This window comes from Trichosurus vulpecula, chromosome 3, assembly GCF_011100635.1.
Source record: "Trichosurus vulpecula isolate mTriVul1 chromosome 3, mTriVul1.pri, whole genome shotgun sequence".
Lineage (NCBI taxonomy): Eukaryota > Metazoa > Chordata > Mammalia > Diprotodontia > Phalangeridae > Trichosurus > Trichosurus vulpecula.
In genome coordinates, this window is record NC_050575.1 from 345122940 (window position 1) to 345140622 (window position 17683).

General features: G+C 37.8%; 1 protein-coding gene across 1 annotated transcript; it reads left to right on the forward strand.

Annotated features, from left to right (window-relative positions):
* The first annotated feature begins 485 nt into the window (after positions 1 to 485).
* Positions 486 to 17194, forward strand: CALM2 (calmodulin 2). Its single transcript, XM_036750288.1, has 6 exons — positions 486 to 636; positions 6911 to 6941; positions 12626 to 12769; positions 12879 to 12985; positions 13174 to 13309; positions 16536 to 17194. The coding sequence occupies exons 1-6, from the start codon at positions 634 to 636 to the stop codon at positions 16562 to 16564; spliced, it is 450 nt and encodes a 149-aa protein (XP_036606183.1). The 5' UTR covers positions 486 to 633; the 3' UTR covers positions 16565 to 17194.
* The last annotated feature ends 489 nt before the right edge of the window (positions 17195 to 17683 follow it).

The following is a 17683-nucleotide window of genomic DNA, read 5'->3' on the forward strand; positions in this document are numbered from 1 at the left end:
ACCCGCTTGCCTTCGCACTCTGTAGTACTGTAAGCGGAAGAGTGTGTGTAAGGGAGGGGCGGGGTGTGTATGGGGCGGGGGGGGTTCCCTGAGAAACGCTTTAGCGTGCGCTCGCTGCGCCCTCCTCCCTCGAGCCGTGGCCAAGCTAGCCCGGCCCGTGAGGCAACGGCAGCAGCGCCGAGCCCCAGCCCGGCGGGTGCATTTCCGAGTGACGCATTGCAGGTACAAACTGACCAATCAGAGGCCTTCCGGGCGCGTCAGCACTTCTTTTCATTCTACCTCGGTGCTCCTCCGCGCCGCAAAATAGCGCCCCGGAGGCGACGCTCCCTCCTTCTTCTAACCGCCTCCAGAGGCTTAGCACCTGCTTAGATCGGCCCCTTCAACCCTTTACTTGTCACCGTTGTACCCGTTGGCCCAATAGCTAGGGACGAATGGGTCTCGAGAACGCCGTGGGGGGAGGGGGTTGGCTCGGGTTCGTTCGCAACGTCCCGTTATCTGGCATGGGGCGGATGGATTCGGACGGAGGGAGGTGTTTATGAGGCGCTGGGGGCGGCAGAGGCGAATTAGTCCGAGTGCAGCCACCGAGTGTGGAGGTTGTTTGATAGGAGCTTGGGCACTAGTAACGCTAACAGCATGGTAAGTGCGTCTTCTTGGCAGCTCGGACCAGGACCCTCCGGGGAAGAAACCGAAGCCAGGATGCCGGAGCGTCCTCTCCTTTCCCTTCACAAGGAGTGGCCCTTTTCCGGGAGTTGACTCTGAAGGGACCGAGGGGGCCCGGCAACGGTTGTGTCGCAGGTGTCCCCTCCCCGCCCCCACCTTCTTCAGGGAGGTATCCCCGGGTGGGCTGGAGGCCGCTCGGGGAGGAATCCGAGTGGGGGAGTCGTCCCTTTTGGGGCTCGTTAGTCACGATAGGGAAGCGATGTGTGTGGGGGGAGGTGGGTGGGGGCGCTTGCTGGAGCTGAGGGAGTAGATGAGGGAATCGGGCCGGGAGGGGTAGGAGGAGGGAGGGGCGGGAAGCGGCTTTCTCGAGGGCTACTCGGAGACCCGAGGATTCAAAATCCAAACGGACCGTTGGTGCGGGCGCCCGGAAGCGGCTTTGTCCTTTTTTATCCCGCCACGCGCCTGGAGGAGCGCGCGGAACTCACCCCCCCCCCCCAGGGTTTTTTTTTTTAATAAATTTTCTGTTTTTTTTTTTTAAATCACTGAGGAGGCTGAGGGGTCTCGCGGGGCGGTGGGAGGAGGATGACGGGGGAGGGGACTGCGCGGGAGGCCGGGGCCCCGGCGCCTCTACTGCTGCGCTGGCACCTGCGGGACTGCGGACTTGTCCGCGCTTCGCACCGGCTGCTGGGAAGAGACCAGCCCCGGATGGGATGGGCGGGGGAGGGGGCCGACCTCCGCAGCGGCCCATCCCCCTCTGCGGGCGGGCGGAGGGAAGCGGAGCCGAATCCCTGTGGTTCCACCCCATCCCGGCGGGGTTTCCGTTCCCCCCCGCCCGCAGCCAGACGTTTTCTGCTTTTTGGAGGAACTGGAAGCCCCTTTCCCAAGGTGGGGTGGGAGAGGAAAGCGCCTGGTGTAAGTGATGAGACAGGCCGAGAAATGGAGCTGTGAGTGCCATTCTAGCGCAGTGTCTGGTGCATTAACTACCCTTAGGGAGGCGCATGTAAACCTACGGTCCTTTTACGGTTGGAGAAAAGGATGCCTTAGAAAAAGAAACACTTATTTTACCTTGTCTTTTTTTTTAATCAGTAGGTTTTAGTATTTGGTGTTAGCAGCCTTTCAGGAGAAATCCTGGACCCTTCTGCGGTGCCCAGATAGCCACAGTACAATTGACTTGTAACAGCATTTTGGGGGGAATCAAAAATACTTGTGATAAATGTGTGGGGTGAAATTTTTAAGGGACTCTTTTTACACCTGAGAGTTGGTCTTGTGATTTCTCTCCTATAAAAATGAGGTCAGTAATTTGCAATACTCATTTTATGCTGCCCTTCTGCCAAGTGGCTTATTGTGATGGGTGTGCCCAGGAGGCAAGGTGACATCTTAAACAGGAGTTCCTGCCAACTGAAACCTCCACTCGAACTTAGATGAGTGTGGGGAATGGAGCTGCATGGACCAGCTCTAGTGTTCATTTCAGCCTAATAGAGTGGTCTAAACCAAGAGAGGAAGTAATTTATATTGAATTTGGATAGGTTAATTCAACTAGATAACTTTGTACTTTCACAATAACAGGTAACTGGGTATTCGAACAGGTGCAGGATACAAAGGCCAAGTTTAAATGTATTGTGGTATGTTTTAGGCTTGTTACCCCTCTGCCTTTTTCACCTCTGGGGGACTGAAATTGCCCAAGGACAATTGAGGGCTTTGAGGGATGCAGTGTAGTGCCCTTGAATAGGAAACAAACATCAGAATACATTTGCATTTTATTGGCACAGAATATGTAAATCTTGTCAACTTTTTAGTTGACACTTTTTAGTTGCACTTAGGCCTTAAAAGCATCCTTCTCTCGATTTCCCTCCCCTCACTAAGACCTAATCTAAGAACAGTGAATTTGGACTTCAGCTATATTTGGCTATCTCTAATGAAAGACCTTAAAAGTCTTTTTTTTAAACCCTGATGCAATTTTTAAATTTTTAATAAAGAGACCTTTGAATGAAGATAGTTTATTTCTAGCACAATGCAGAATGATTTTTTGGCCAGTGTGGGCCTTGGATTGAAGAGGCCTTGGGGGTTTGGGGAAGAGGGTAATTGAGAGAGGTGGTTGAAATAAACATGCCCTTGGCCTCCAGGAAGTTATGGCTGTGGGAAATAGCTAGTGATCCAACATGGTTTATACTGATTATTTGATTACATTCAGTATGAATTCCTGCTAATAATTGAAAGTGGTATGCTTCCAAGAAGGTATTCCCATCCAGACCTCTCACCCCCCCCCCCCAAAAAAGACTTAATACACATGTAATAACTATGATCATTTATTTCACACCTGTAACGATATTAATTGACCAATTTGACTTCTATTAACTTGCAAAAGGGTTATCTTTAATTAGGGCTGTGCCAGAAAGTGGGTAGAAGTGAGCTAACTAGAATTAAGATGTTTCTAGTTTGAACAGGAGCAAAGATTAAAAAAAAAAAACTGGGTGGGGGGTGCGGTAAGAAGGTACTTAAATGCTTCTGTTTTTCCCTGAGCCACTATGCTAACCATAAAAGTGCTAAACAGCCTTAACAGAATTGAGATCTTTTCTACTGTACAGAGAATTGTGGTCATTAACTGAGACTAAATATTGACTGGTGACTGCTGCTTAGTACACTAGATTGTCCTTTTTAAAGAGAAATCTTTCCTTTAATGAGGTGGACAGGTAAATTTTTCTAAAACAGGTTTTGGGAGAAGAGTGGATTTAGAGGTATGTCAGTAGTCCAACTCTGTGGGTTGAGAATGATTTTTCAAATAACAAATTGTTAGTCTGTAAGAGGTAATGATTTTTCTTCTATATTTTGATAGGCCACAGGGAATATTCATACTTGGCCTTTTTAAGAGGCACAATAGGTTGGGCAAGTGTTGCATTCCTAAATGGTCTAGATCTTGAGATACAGAAAATGAAGTAGCTAGAAAATCTCGGGACAACACTAGGCTCTTGGAGACATACTTTTGAGAAATATTCAGTACTTTAAAAATCAACATTAATTGTTTTGCATCTGAGTCTCTAGAGGGACTAGAGTAGTAGGAAGCAAACTATACCAGTACTCAAGGTGCTAAGGGAGTAAGAACTAGTCATCCCTCTTGTGACCTTTTCTTTCTTCTGAGATAAACACACATTAATGAGCTTGAATTTTAAAAAAAACTGATGTTAGCTAAAAGAAGTTGAGATAATTTTAATTTGGGCAATAAATGAGTACTAAAAAAAAACAAGATTAAATTAATTTGGTTGCAACAGAATAAAGGCTTACAAGTTTGAATTTTATTACATTATTTATTGAACTCAACTATGTGCTTTATTTTTTTCCTCTCAGGAAAGCTTATTTAGAAATTTTGAAGTCTGATATAATAAAGAGTGCTTTTATGAACATTACTTTTCATTGTTCCCAACTTCCTAAGCAAAAATTGTTAAACCTTTGAAAAGCTGTATGAGTGATTGGAGCCTTGGGGACAAACTTTTGAGAAATACTCTACTCTTTTAATTGTTCTTGTCCCCAGTATCTATCCCTGGAGACCTGTTGTGATCTCCTTTTAATTGGTCTTAATCTTTAAGCATTTTTCTACCTGGAGGCGTGGGGCTAGGCCAGATGACTTAAGGGACTTTCCAACTATTTTACATTAGCTTTTAATGTGAGAATTAACTCTTTTGGTACACTTTATTTAATCCAGTTTGATTTCACTTATACTTGATAACTTGGGTCACATTTCAAGCTATATCAGTTATGTCTCCTGTAAAAAAGAAAATAGATGGCCCATGCCACTGGTTTTCCCTTATATAATGAAGTTTCATTTTGTAGACACTACAGAGTTAAAACCCATTCTCTACAGACCCTAAATGCTAGATAGATCTGGTGCCTAGGAACTATAGAAATGGTGCTTTGTTCTTCCTGCTTGCAGATAATAATTTGAATGCAGGTGGTTGCAGCACTGGACAGCACCATTCTTTATAGGCAATTTTGGTGTCCACTTTTTCCTAGGAGGTTTCCGAGCCATGGTTTGTGTTTTACTCTGAATACAGTTTCAAATGAGTATTCCCTGCTTTTACCGAAATTGCCCTAATATGAGCAAGAAATGTTCGATTGCTTCTTGAAAACCACTCTTCATGACCTGAGGCGCTGGAATACTTATGTGCCCCATGACAATATTTATAATTCACCTGCTTTCTAAATTTTGGAACAAGATTCTTGATTACATATTTTTCGAGTCCTGGTCTAAACTCTAACAAGAAATACAAGACGTAGCCTTCTTTTTTCCAGGAGATTTAAATTAGTGTGTCGTTTTAAAATTTTTTACTGGTATCATCAGTAGTTCATAAACTCTGGGGTCCATGGATAAATTTTGGGAGTCCTTGAACTTGGATGGAAAAAAGACATGTTTTCATTAACTTTTTTTTTAATATTCCTGTGTTTTATGCATTTTAAAAAATATTCTTTGGAAAGATAACTAGGTTTCATCAGATTGTAACTGGGGCCCATGATGGGAAAAAAGTTAAGAATGCCTCATCTAAATCTCCCTTGTTATTAGTGCCCTCCTTTATTTATTACCTTTTTCTATTTTACATTGATACATGTACGCTTAAATGTACCTTTTTCCCCTCTGGATCAAATGTGAACTCCTTGAATACAGGGGACTGACTTTTTTTTTTTTTTGCCCCTGTATCCACAGCATTTATAGCACAGCACCTGACAATATATGAAGTAGGTGCTTAATAAAAAATTGTTGACTAGTATTGATATGTCCATCTTAGTGTTAGCTTTTTTTTGGTCAGGAAAACCACCACAGTGGGTAGTCTGAAGTCATAATAAAGATTTATTTTCATCTGCAGCTGTCGAAGTCTTGGGATAATGCAAAAGAAAATAAAATTTAATAGCTCTATATTCAGAAGTCTAATTTTGAGAAACCTAGGTACTGGAAGTTGAAATTTCAGAAGCTTTATTTATTTCTTAGTATAGACACCTCTGGAAATAACTCATACACCTCTGCAGATAACCCAAAATTACATAGTACTTTGTAGGTTTAAAAATAATTTCACAGCAATCCTTGGCCTATACAAACTTTTGAAGTTAGTAAGACTTTTCCCTTCCCCTCTAATGATTCCCCTCCCCCACTTGTTTCCTAGTCCTGAGTTCCTAACATCTAGAAAAAAAGAGGGATCTATTTACTTATTCACATTAAGATACTGCCCTTCCCAACAGGCTTTTGCATTTTTAAAAATTAGTTTAGCTAGTCTATTGTGATTATTATAAAAGGATTCTGGAAATGGAATTTCAGGGTGGGGAAAGGGCATTCCCACCTACTTGAGCCAGTGCAAAATAAGCAAATGGAATGTTTTAATATAAAGCAAACCACAAATTTGACCAACTGAGTCAAGAGTTAAGTTGTCGTTGACTTGTAACACTAAATACTTTTTATTTTAAAGCCCAGGCCTCTAAGAACCTTAGTATTTGTTGGATTTATTAGCAGATCCTAAAGTAAATACTTTTTGAATTATTTGACTTCTTTAACCTCAACCTTGACCAGAAGATGTGGCAAGTGGTGTGGGTCAACTCCTCTCAGAGAGAATGTGCTTGGCACGCATTATTGAGTATCTTAAATATCTGATTTATGAACTTAACCTTTCAAATCAAATTTTGGCCCTTTTTTGTGTGAGAAATGCAACAGGATAGGTTGGGGGGGGTAGTCACCCACCCTTGGAGAAAGGCAACAATTTTGTCATTGCCTAAAACTCCTAAGAAAAATGAAAGTATCCCTTATTTTTTTCTACTCTTCTACCATAATAACACCCCTGAATATTTCTGTTGTTTATGTAGTGCTTCTAAAGCACTTCCTCAGGGCAACCCAGGGAGGTAGATGCTGTTATCTCCATTTTACAGATGAGATAGCTCAGACAGAAGGACGTTATGGCTTTCCCAGGGTCATGTGGCTAGAGGAGACCATATTTGTACTCTGGTCTTTCAGATTCCAGGTGCAGCACTCTGCATCACCTTAGCTGCCTCTAATTTTGGGAAGGCTTCCAAAATGAGCTAATAAATTAATATTTTAAATGTAGCAGTTATGAAGTCAATAATTTTGACTTTCATCTCTATTGTAAGTTATTTTGGCCTAAACTTAGTGTGCTATAACATGCCCATGTATTTTAAGATGTTGAAATTTCATACATGTTTCTTGAGTACTTGTAGAAAGATTTTCATGTCAAACTCTTAAATATGTCTGTCTTTGCAGGCTGATCAGCTGACAGAAGAGCAGATTGCAGGTGAGCCAAATGCCTTGATGACTATCATACCTAACTAGATTTTAATAAATTGTTTGGTCAGTGTTATAAGTTGAATTGTTCGATTTATCCTCAGATAAAAAAACATTGCATAGGGTTTTTTTGAGGGATTTTTGGTTTCATCCGCTTGTAGAAAGGTAATGAAGAATAACCTAATTACAGATAAAATCCTTTTCCTCTTGCTGCACAGTAGCTTTGAATATAGGCCTAGTGACAGTTTATCAAGAAAAGAAATGTGGCTACATTTGGAGACCTTCAGTTACATATGATCTGCGTGGCAATAGATTTTTTTTAGTCACAGCAATTTTATAGTCATAGATAGATTGTAATTTGCATTGGTGTAGGTGCTTCCTTAACAAAACAACAAGTTTTTGGTGAATTGAAGTGAGCATGGAAAATAGAACATAGTGATGTACCCCACCTTCTTTACTGTACAATGAGAGAGTTGGACTAGATGGCCTCTGAGGTCTCTTCTAGCTCTAGATGTATGATCCTATGGACTTGTTTTGGAGGAAGGTAAGCATATGAAAGAGGGGTGTGTGGGGGACTGCCCTTTGGTCATTTGAAATTTGAGCATACCCACATAAAGTTAATCTCATGACTGTTTTTGTAGTCATTCTCTCCTGGTTATTGAACATCTTAAGTTCTGGACAATTTAGCCATATTCTACTGAATAGAATAGGTAGCATTCTATAATAGTGTGTAATTATTTCTTGTTGCTAAGAAGGAAGGCCAGGCAGACAGATGTTGTATAGTCCTTTTGAGAAACTGTCACAGTGGGATCTGAATGAACTCAGGATTGGATCATCTGACATTTTAGCTTGTGCAGTAGTCAACTAAGGAATAGTAATTATCTGAAACATCATGTGAATAGAATGCATTGTTAAAGAATTACATAAATTACCTATGATGAAAGTTGGTGCCTTTTTTTTTTCCTTTAAAGACAGTAGAAGTCTTCAATACTTAAATAAATTGCCATGGATTAGTTTAAACACATTTCACAAATCTGTAGTCTAGGATCATATTAAAAATCCTTATGACTCTGAAACTAAATTTGTTCGGGAAGTTCATTTAAGTTGTAGCAAAAGGGACAACAAAAAATTTTGAAGGTATTTAGTGTGTGATAGGTGTCACTTGGGTTGTTGGCATGTCAGAATAGGGTAAATCTTTCAAAATAGCCTTGGTTATGAGACTAATTGTTTTCCTAGTTTGATGCTTCTCAGATCCCCTCTGGCCTTAAATCTATGATCCTATGAGGGTGCTATAACAACCAACCTCTCATGAAATAATTTGAGAGCATAAGTATTATATGTGTTGTTAACTTGCTGACCTTGCATGAAGCTTTTGACTGATAGAAACAGCAGGGTTGTTGTAGTATAGTGGAAAGCATGATGGATTAGGGGCAGTCAGAAGACAAGAGTTTGAGTACTGGCTTGCTGTTTGCTTGATAGCTGTGATCTCAGGCAAAGAACATTTCTGAGCTTAGATTCTTCACCTATTAAAAATGGCAATAATTTGTTACTTCACAGGGTTGTGGTCATCAAATGAGAATGCCTGTGTTCCAGTGTTTTATAAAATGCTGCTGTTTTATGCTATTTCTCTTAAGTCCTAAGCATCTATAGTTGGGTCAAGTCTTAAAGTACAGAATTAAAGCAACTAACTTCAGATAATGTTATTCTCTCAGAACTCATGGATCTAATCAAGCCCAAAGTTTAAGCTTCTGGTAGGAGATTAATTTAATGTGTTCTTTTTCATCAGTTGTTAGAATTCATGAAGGTATCAAAGGTACATGGCTTGAAGGGCAGAAAATTCGTTTTGGATTAAGAGTTTCTCAATGCAGAAATATTACTTTCCATAAATGAATGCTTTCATTAAGAACGTATAGTGAGGTTTACCATTGCCTGATTATCAAGTCCAACCTCCTCTCTGATTTGCAAGATCCTCTTTAATCTGACTCCACCCTATGTACTTAGTCTTTGCTAATGTCCTTTCCTACTTGCACACATATTTTGGTCTACTCAGCTAAATTTCTTTATTGCCCTTGTAAATGCCGTGTATGTTTATCCTTCAATGCCCTTGGTCATGCTGCCTATCAAAGTTCTGCCCATCTTGTCCATATGGACCTCTTTTGTGAAGTCTCCCCTTACTTCAGCCTGTATTTTGCTATTTGTCACTGAACTAGACTGTAAAATACCCTGAAGACCATCACTGTCTTGTATTTTGACACTGCCAGTGTTATAAGTTTGTTCTTTTGGTAAGCAAAAATATTATTGGCAAAATGTTGGTCCTGCTTGAGTAGCAGTTTCTCAACAAGTCTAATTGCCTAATCCTAGACCATGTATCTTCACTGTATGCCAGTCTCCTGACAGACTGTTAAGAGAGTAAACTAAGCATATACCAAGTGCCAGTCATGGTGAACTTTTCAAAGTAAAATTTGGTTTCTGTAGATTAAATATGGACTATAAAGTAATAACTAAAGTGAATTTTGTTTGTTTTTTATTATCTCTACTGCTAATGGTGTTGAACATGTAGGGCTTTTAATAGTCTCACGTTATACTGGAGGAATACTATGAAAATATTCTCAAGATGAATTTATATATTTCCCCTATTTTACATAAACTGAATCGGGGTTTTGTATTTTGTCCAATGTCACACAGTAAGGATTTGAATCCAAGTCATTTTCTGATTCCAAGTCCAGTATTGTCTATAATAACCTTGTGGCTTCTCTGAATTTACTATAATTTAGTTTATAACAATAAAAGTGATGTGGTAGTTTAACATCTGCATGGTTGAAAGCTAGTGAAAGCATAAAGTATAATAAGTTACATGACCTTGAGGGAAGTTCTTTCCAAAGACTGCCTCATATGTTAAAAGTTGTTTAATGAGCATTCAGATGTTTTATAGTGAAAGTCTTGAGTGCTTTTGACCGTATTCTGTAACTGTCATCTTTTTAGGGTTCATACAAAATTTTTTAATTATAGGTAATTTGACGAGAAAGGGACTGTTGAATATATAATGGTTTGTAGAGTGTTGTTAAAGGAAAATTTAGCTTTAAATAGAAATATGAATTTTCATGTTAAAGTTTCAACTTAAGCATATCTAGAACAGATCTGATAGATCTTGTTGTTTTTAATGTCAGTTACAGTAGAAGATAGCTATTCTTATGTTGCTGAGGATACGTGGTATTTTATAGCAGCGTGAATGAAAATTGACTCTTGGTTTCATGTTCCAGACCTTTCCTGGGAGTTGCAGCTAGGATTACCTTCTTGTATACTATTTAACTGTAGTTACCAGTTCAGGTATATAGATGAGCTGTAGGCATTTGAATTAAATAAAGTGTCTTTATCTTATTCAGAGTCTTTTTAAGTAGAGATGATTCCTGAAGTCATCCTATACTAAATTTAGTGACTTGTACATATTCTCTCCTCCCTCTCCTTTTTTCCCCTCTAAGTTTGGCATTAAGTAAGCCATAATGTTGTATAATGATGTGACATGCAACTATCTACTTTATCTCCTTCGGGTTCTTTGTTAGCTATCTCCAAATATGAATAGTTTACTTCCACGGTTTATTGCTTATTGTATTGTTGCTGTTTAGCTTTTTGTTGTCCACTAATTTTTTGTATTCCTGGAGTCCATATTCCCATGCCACACAGGAAAGTAGAGCTTATTTTCAAATACCTGTAGCAGAGTCCTGGTGGTAATTGTTCTCAAAACTGATGTACAAATAACACCAGGTCATACTCTTTACTCCCAAGGAGCATATAGATTATATTAAAACATTTCTCTTAACATTTTGTCTTAAAATCAGAGGGAAACTCGAAATAATGTTACCTGCCTTAAATAATTTGGGAAAATATTAAACTATTATCTTTTCACACCCATATAGATAGAAAAAAAAATTGTATTTCTGAAATAGCTCCAAGAGTTTAATGGGTTTTGTGTTACTTTGCTAATCAGGAGGATTTTTAAACTAAAACTGGCCAGTGTCCGATGAAATTAATACTACCTGTAGCTTAATATGTGGCCACTCACGTATTGTAAGTATAGCCTTCTAGAAATACATAGTCTGTTGGAAGCAATGACTATTTGTTTTATTGATTTGTCTGACAAGATATATACACACAGAATCTGTACAGTGCAATATTGTATCATGATAAATAACTAGAGATAGTTCTGTGGTGTTCCTCACATAAACATTTCTGCAATGCTGTGCTACCAGAGGTAGGCAAACCTTTTACCACAAGTATCACAGAGGCAATTGTCAAAAGATGTTACCCTCCCCCTTCTGCTAATTTTCTTTCCTCTTTTCCCATACCTGAAGCCTGCTGATAAAACCTGCAAGCAATGTTTATTTCACTTTTTTGTCGTACCACTTGGGCCCAAAATTAGTAATCCTTGGTGCTTTGGGTGATAAATAAGTCCATTAAGAAAGTAAAGTAAGGATGGAAACAGGAAAGTTATTTGCAAAGAGCTCTTTACAGATCTGTACAGAAGCAGGTAAAGATTGAGGCTGATTTCTCATGCTAAGCATAGCTAAAATTATTCTCTGGCTCAGTATTTTAATCCTTGGATTTGAATTATTATGTCTTTTAGACTTTGGTCAGAACTACAAATTGATTTCCTTTGGTTCTAAGTAAAAATAATTCTGGAACCTTAAATTGGCAGGTATAATGCCCCAAATCATTAATCTTCAGATTACTAAATCCTATTATCAAGATACTATATATCAATGAATATGTCTTAGGGTCTTTGCTGTTAGCCTATTAAAAATAGCCAAAAATTGTCTGAAGTTTTCAGTCTCTTAATTTGTGGGACTGAACCAGCCGAGTGACTACTTTTTTATAGTTTCTTTTACCCCCAATAGAAAATGAGTCTACTTTACTAATTTTACTAATTTGAAGATTTAAAGCCAGGAGGGGGCAACATTAAAGATTATGAAAAGTTGACAAAAGATGAGATTTCATTCTGACTTTACTAAGTTAGAGTAGAAAAATGTGGATTTCTTTTGTGGGTTTTTGTTTTTTTTTTTTTTTTTTTTTTTTTTTTGTTTGTTTGTTTGTTTTTTTTTTGTGTTGTAATTTTTGCTTAACTCCCAAAACAGAATTAAACATTGTAAATTAACATGCCCTTAAGAACAAGTTCCTTAAAGCAATCTGCTAATTTTTAATAAGTGTCTTAAAACTGGCAGCTAGCCAGTTAAGTAAGCATTTATTAAATTCCAGATGTTAGAAATAGAGACAAAAATTGAGTCCACCCTTCCCTCAAGGAGCTTACATTCTATTTTGGGAGACATGTATACACATACCCAAAATGGATATACAGTAATTGGGTAGAGAGGGAAGGTTAAAGAAAGCTTTTGGGTGGACATGGAGTAGTTTTAAGTTGAGCTTTGAATGAAATTAGCAAATCTAAGGGTTGGGATGAGGAAAGAGAGCACATGTATAGTCTAATCAGTTGATTTTTAATACTTTGAAATTCTGTAGTATAGACTTTAGTAATCAAAAGCTAAATGAATAGCTCTCTAGTTTTACTGTTGTCTTTAGAGCTTTGGAATTTTTTATATATATGTATACACACACACATTTACTGATGCTAGTTGAAAGCCAAAGTAGAATCCAATGACTATTGGGATAACCAAAACTTGAATTATAATCTTTTTTAAACAGAATTCAAAGAAGCCTTTTCACTATTTGACAAGGATGGAGATGGTACTATAACAACAAAGGAATTGGGAACTGTAATGAGGTCACTTGGGCAGAACCCCACAGAAGCTGAATTACAGGATATGATTAATGAAGTAGATGCTGATGGTAAGACTTAATATTTTTACTGCCAGGGGAAGGGGGAACAAGTTACTTTCCTAGTCATGGAACTTTTGAGCTCAAAGATTTTTAATCTGTTCCCATGTAACTCTTTCAGGTAATGGCACAATTGACTTTCCAGAATTTCTGACTATGATGGCAAGAAAAATGAAAGACACAGACAGTGAGGAAGAAATTAGAGAAGCATTCCGTGTGTTTGACAAGGTATACAAATACCCTTTCATTCTAGTACCTCCAGTATGAACAGCAACACCTTTTTTATACTTTTAGAAACTTTTTTTTTTTTTTTTTGGCAAGGGGAGGAGAGAATGTGGCAAGAACAAATTTCTAAAGATGATTCCTTGGCATTTGTATTGTCATTATTTAAAGGCTCGACTAAATTTTTCTCTTAGGATGGCAATGGTTATATTAGTGCAGCAGAACTTCGCCATGTGATGACAAACCTTGGAGAGAAGTTAACAGATGAAGAGGTTGATGAAATGATCAGGGAAGCAGATATTGATGGTGATGGTCAAGTAAACTATGAAGGTAATCTTTTGCTTCTGTCATTTTAATTGCCTTTATCTTAAGCCAGAACAGAAGTATTATCTGTATTATTGGCTATGGAAAAAAAAGAAAGTGAATTGAACAGTTGGAAATTAAGGTGTCAATGTGGGGAAAGAAGACAGAAGGAGGGTGAAGTACTACCTGCTTGGTAAGCTACCTACTTAATAGGAGAAACCTTTTTAAAAAAATAGACTTTTCAAGACAGATTAAGAAGGAAGTGAATGAATCAATGAAGATACTGGCTAAGTGTTCCATATATTTAGTGAAGAAGTAAGTGAGTTTAAACCAGTGGTGTAAAAGTGGTTGGACCTTAACTGTTGAGTAAGCTTATCTTTTGAGATAGCCCCATTCTACTTTGTAGCAGCTCCAGTTGTAAGTCATCTTGTGCCAAGCTAGCATGTTTCCTTTTAGAGCTGTACGAAACAATTTTTATCCCTATTTAAATATCATGTAAAAAATGGTCATTCTCCCCTAATTCCATCAACTGGTTTCTTGAGTCCTTCTTACCTACTTTAATTGCCTTCCTAGATCTCATTCCAGTTTGTAAGTTTCTTCCCATTTTGTAACATTTCCCACTATCTGCTTAATAACTCTGTAGTTAGGTTATACTGTTGTTAGATATTAAATTGAATATTTGCTTTCACTCTTGGGGATTTTTCCAATTAAAGAAAAGCTGAGTTGTTTTGAGTGTAGCTTTACGGTAAATTAATATCATTGAATGTGATTAGTCATCAAATCCTTTACTTGAATCAGAAGTTCTCTCAAATTCTCATAAAGTTCAGTTAACTCAGTTTGAGGACACCCTCCTTCCCAAATTGATAGGGAAACTCACTTCCTTATGCCCATTCTACTTCTGAAGTCTTTTTTTTAAAGTGTAGATTCTTTGCATAATTTCTTTCCATAATTTTCTTAGTCCCAGAGGCAGAACAACAAAATCATTTGTTCACAGACCAGCCCTTCATCCCTTCCACAGTTGTAGGCTCACATCCCCAGTCCTCTGTGATGAGTTTCAAGTCCTTTCAGCCCTCTAGTTACACACTTCCAAGTGGTATTCCTAGCCTTCCAGTTAATGTCCCTTAAAGAGAGCCTTCCAGGATATTCTGGTCAGACCACCTTGAAATGTAATGGGTTGTTAATTGTTAGTTTGGCTTCTATTCATGCAGCCCCAGGTGGCCTCCGAAGGTGGGATTCACTTACTGTCTCACTAGCCATTCTTCTGCCATTCTTGTACAGTTGAGTTCTTAGATAGGAGGGTAGGATAGGATAGGACTTTGCTTTTATCTCCAGTCATAGCTGGCATTTATTGAGCACTTTAAGATTTGCAAAATGTTTTATATTCCTTATTTCATTTGAGCTTTACAAAGTGAGCTTCAGAAAGTGTTTTTGAGTGTCTTTACACCAAGTTCAGCACTCTGTTACTAACTTTCATCTTAATCAGTTCAGACCATCTTTGTAGTTTTGATATCACCCATGCCTTCAAGTCCTAACTTGAAAAATGCTGGACTGGAGCAGGACATGGAAGATCTGCAGGATACTAACCAAAGCTTGTCATTAAGATATATTTTCTATCCACCAATTTCTACTTAGTTCTCAGTCATTCAATTAAATCTATAACTAGAAAAAATAGGAGATTTTACTAAACTTGAATATCAGCAAGATATTAGACAGTATTTAATATCCATTCCCCTAACATGCCAGTCTTAGTAATCTTGTCAGAAAAGGCAGCGAATGGGGTTAGTTTTTGTAACCCATTTTTTTGTTGTTTTATTAGCGTCCTAACAAGGTACATTGATATGAGCAACCAAACTTGCTTGATGGCTATTTATATTAAGATTTTCTCAGCAATAGAGGATAATCAGATTGTAATACATTAATGTTAATAGAATATTACAATATCACATATGCAAGGAATACAATGAAATCTAGAAAGACCTTGATGAAACTCTGCGTAGCCCACACCCAAGAAGGAAGAGAAGAATGGAATATCTAGTAACTGCATTGTAAGATGAGATGAGAATAAGTGGACAATGAATGGCATGGCCTGTTTCTGGTAAACCATCAGCTCCTTTCCTAAATAGTCATAAACTAGTCTTTTAATACTACCTTTTCTTTTTCCATTTTTGGAAAATAATCTCACCAGTATAGTGGTTCAGCCATCATGCCCACAAGTTCTCAGTGCCCTAGGATATAAGAGTTCAAGTTAAGATTATGGGAAATATGTAGAACTAGAAAAGGAACCTTAGATCATTTTTAGCCAAACTCCCTCAGTTTACAAATGAGGAAACTGGTTCACAACCTCAAGGTCACAGAGCCAGGATTCAAACCCATATTTTTTTTATTCCAAATCAAGGCTTCCTGAAACTACAATGCTATCTTTTTATTGGAAGCAAATACTACTCTTAAGATGTCAATTTTGGGGGCTTCAATTCTGTGTTAACTACTCATGTAAAATATTTCCAGAACTGAAAATAATTTTCCCTAGGAAAAGTAGACACAAAATTGTGCTGAATAGTTCTTTCTTATTCTTGGATTTGTTGTCCTATCCCTTCTTGAACCTCTTTCCTTCTCTTCCGCCCACCCCCCACCCCATGCAAAAAAATGAAGATTTTTTTATTTTCTTTTTTTTTTGGGTCATCTTTACTATAGTCCCATCTTGATTCATTTTGGGTTTTATCTTGTTAACGGTACTGCTATGCTTAGAACTGAGTTTGGTATGTAGCCACAGCCAACTTTAAACAGTTTCTACTATGATTCTTCACTGGATTTGTTTGTCTTTGTTCATGAGAGTGTCCCATGGCCTTTGAAAATAGCAGCTTGAAATTCAAGCCTGTCTGGAACTTGGAAGAAAGGGGTGCTCTTTAAATATGTCTTAAAGTATATGTAGGAACTAGTTAAGCCTCCAAATCATAACTGCTTTATCCCCAAGTGGTATAAATAACTATTAAGAACCTAAATCTGATAGCTGATAGCCTTTTATCTAGCTAAAATTGGTTGCATTAAAGCTGGTTCTATGAAGAAAATAGCTATTTTCTTTTATTTCACTCACAAGTCTAAAAAGTTTTGATGGGAGAGGAGTGGTTGCATAGCTCTAATATGTTTATTTGTGGAGAAAACGTATAGGAAATTTAAATTATTCATGATAAAAGGAAATAGCAATTTTTTTTAGCTAATGTCAAGTATGCAACTTACATGTATTTTTTCTTTACAGAGTTTGTACAAATGATGACAGCAAAGTGAAGACATTGTACAGAATGTGTTAAATTTCTTGTACAAAATTGTTTATTTGCCTTTTCTTTGTTTGTAACTTATCTGTAAAAGGTTTTCCCCCAACTGTCAAAAGGATATGCATGTGTAGTAATTAGGACTTCATTCCTCCATGTTTTTCTTCCCCTTATCTACTGTCATTGTCCTGAAACTTTATTTTGGAAAATTGATCAAGTAAAATATGTTGCATGTGGCTTACTCTGGATATATCTAAGCCCTTCTGCACATCTGAACTTAGATGGAGTTGGTCAAATGAGGGAACATCTGGGTTATGCCTTTCTTTTTTTTAAAGAAGTAGTTTTCTTTAGGAGCTGTCAGCATGTTGTTGTTGAAGTGTGGAGTTGTAACTCTGCGTGGACTATGGACAGTCAACAATATGTACTTAAAGTTGCACTATTGCAAAACGGGTGTATTATCCAGGTACTCGTACACTATTTTTTTGTACTGCTGGTCCTGTACCAGAAAACATTTTCTTCTATTGTTACTTGCTTTTTAAACTTTGTTTAGCCACTTATTTAAAAAAAAAATCTGCTTATGGCACAATTTGCCTCAAATCCATTCCAAGTTGTATATTTGTTTTCCAATAAAAAAAATTACAATTTATCCATTGTATCTTTCGAGTTATTTAAATTATGTAAATACTTTTTATCTTCAGAATTAAGAATCTGTTGGGGAATAAGGCAAGTCAGGGTTAATTTACAAATGTAAAAAAAATTTGGAGAGTACTTTGTTGAATTCATGCCATTTTAATCCCTTTTAAAAATACTATTTTGACTCATATCCAATAGAAATTAAGTTTTATATTGAATAAGGTGTATATGTCATGGATAGTATGTAGTAGAAAACAGTCTTCAAATCTGACAGTACAAACAATTTTCTTGTTGAGGTAGCTCTAATCATTTGCAAGATTTTATCTTTGGAAAACTTAGCCCTTTAGTTATAGGAATGATACTTCAGTGTGACCTGAGCCCTTTCAGGGGAAAGAATTTAAAGTATGTATCTATCCCCTGTGATTTCAGGTCAAGAGACTTCAAAGTCAGTGGCATCTTCTGGCCTCAGAATTGATGCTTTACTGTTATCTAAAGTTTTACA

Coding starts and splice junctions, on each gene's coding strand:
- CALM2 (XM_036750288.1), top strand. Junction 12,770..12,878: donor TAATGAAGTAGATGCTGATG/GTAAGACTTAAT, acceptor TAACTCTTTCAG/GTAATGGCACAATTGACTTT. Junction 12,986..13,173: donor CATTCCGTGTGTTTGACAAG/GTATACAAATAC, acceptor TTTTTCTCTTAG/GATGGCAATGGTTATATTAG.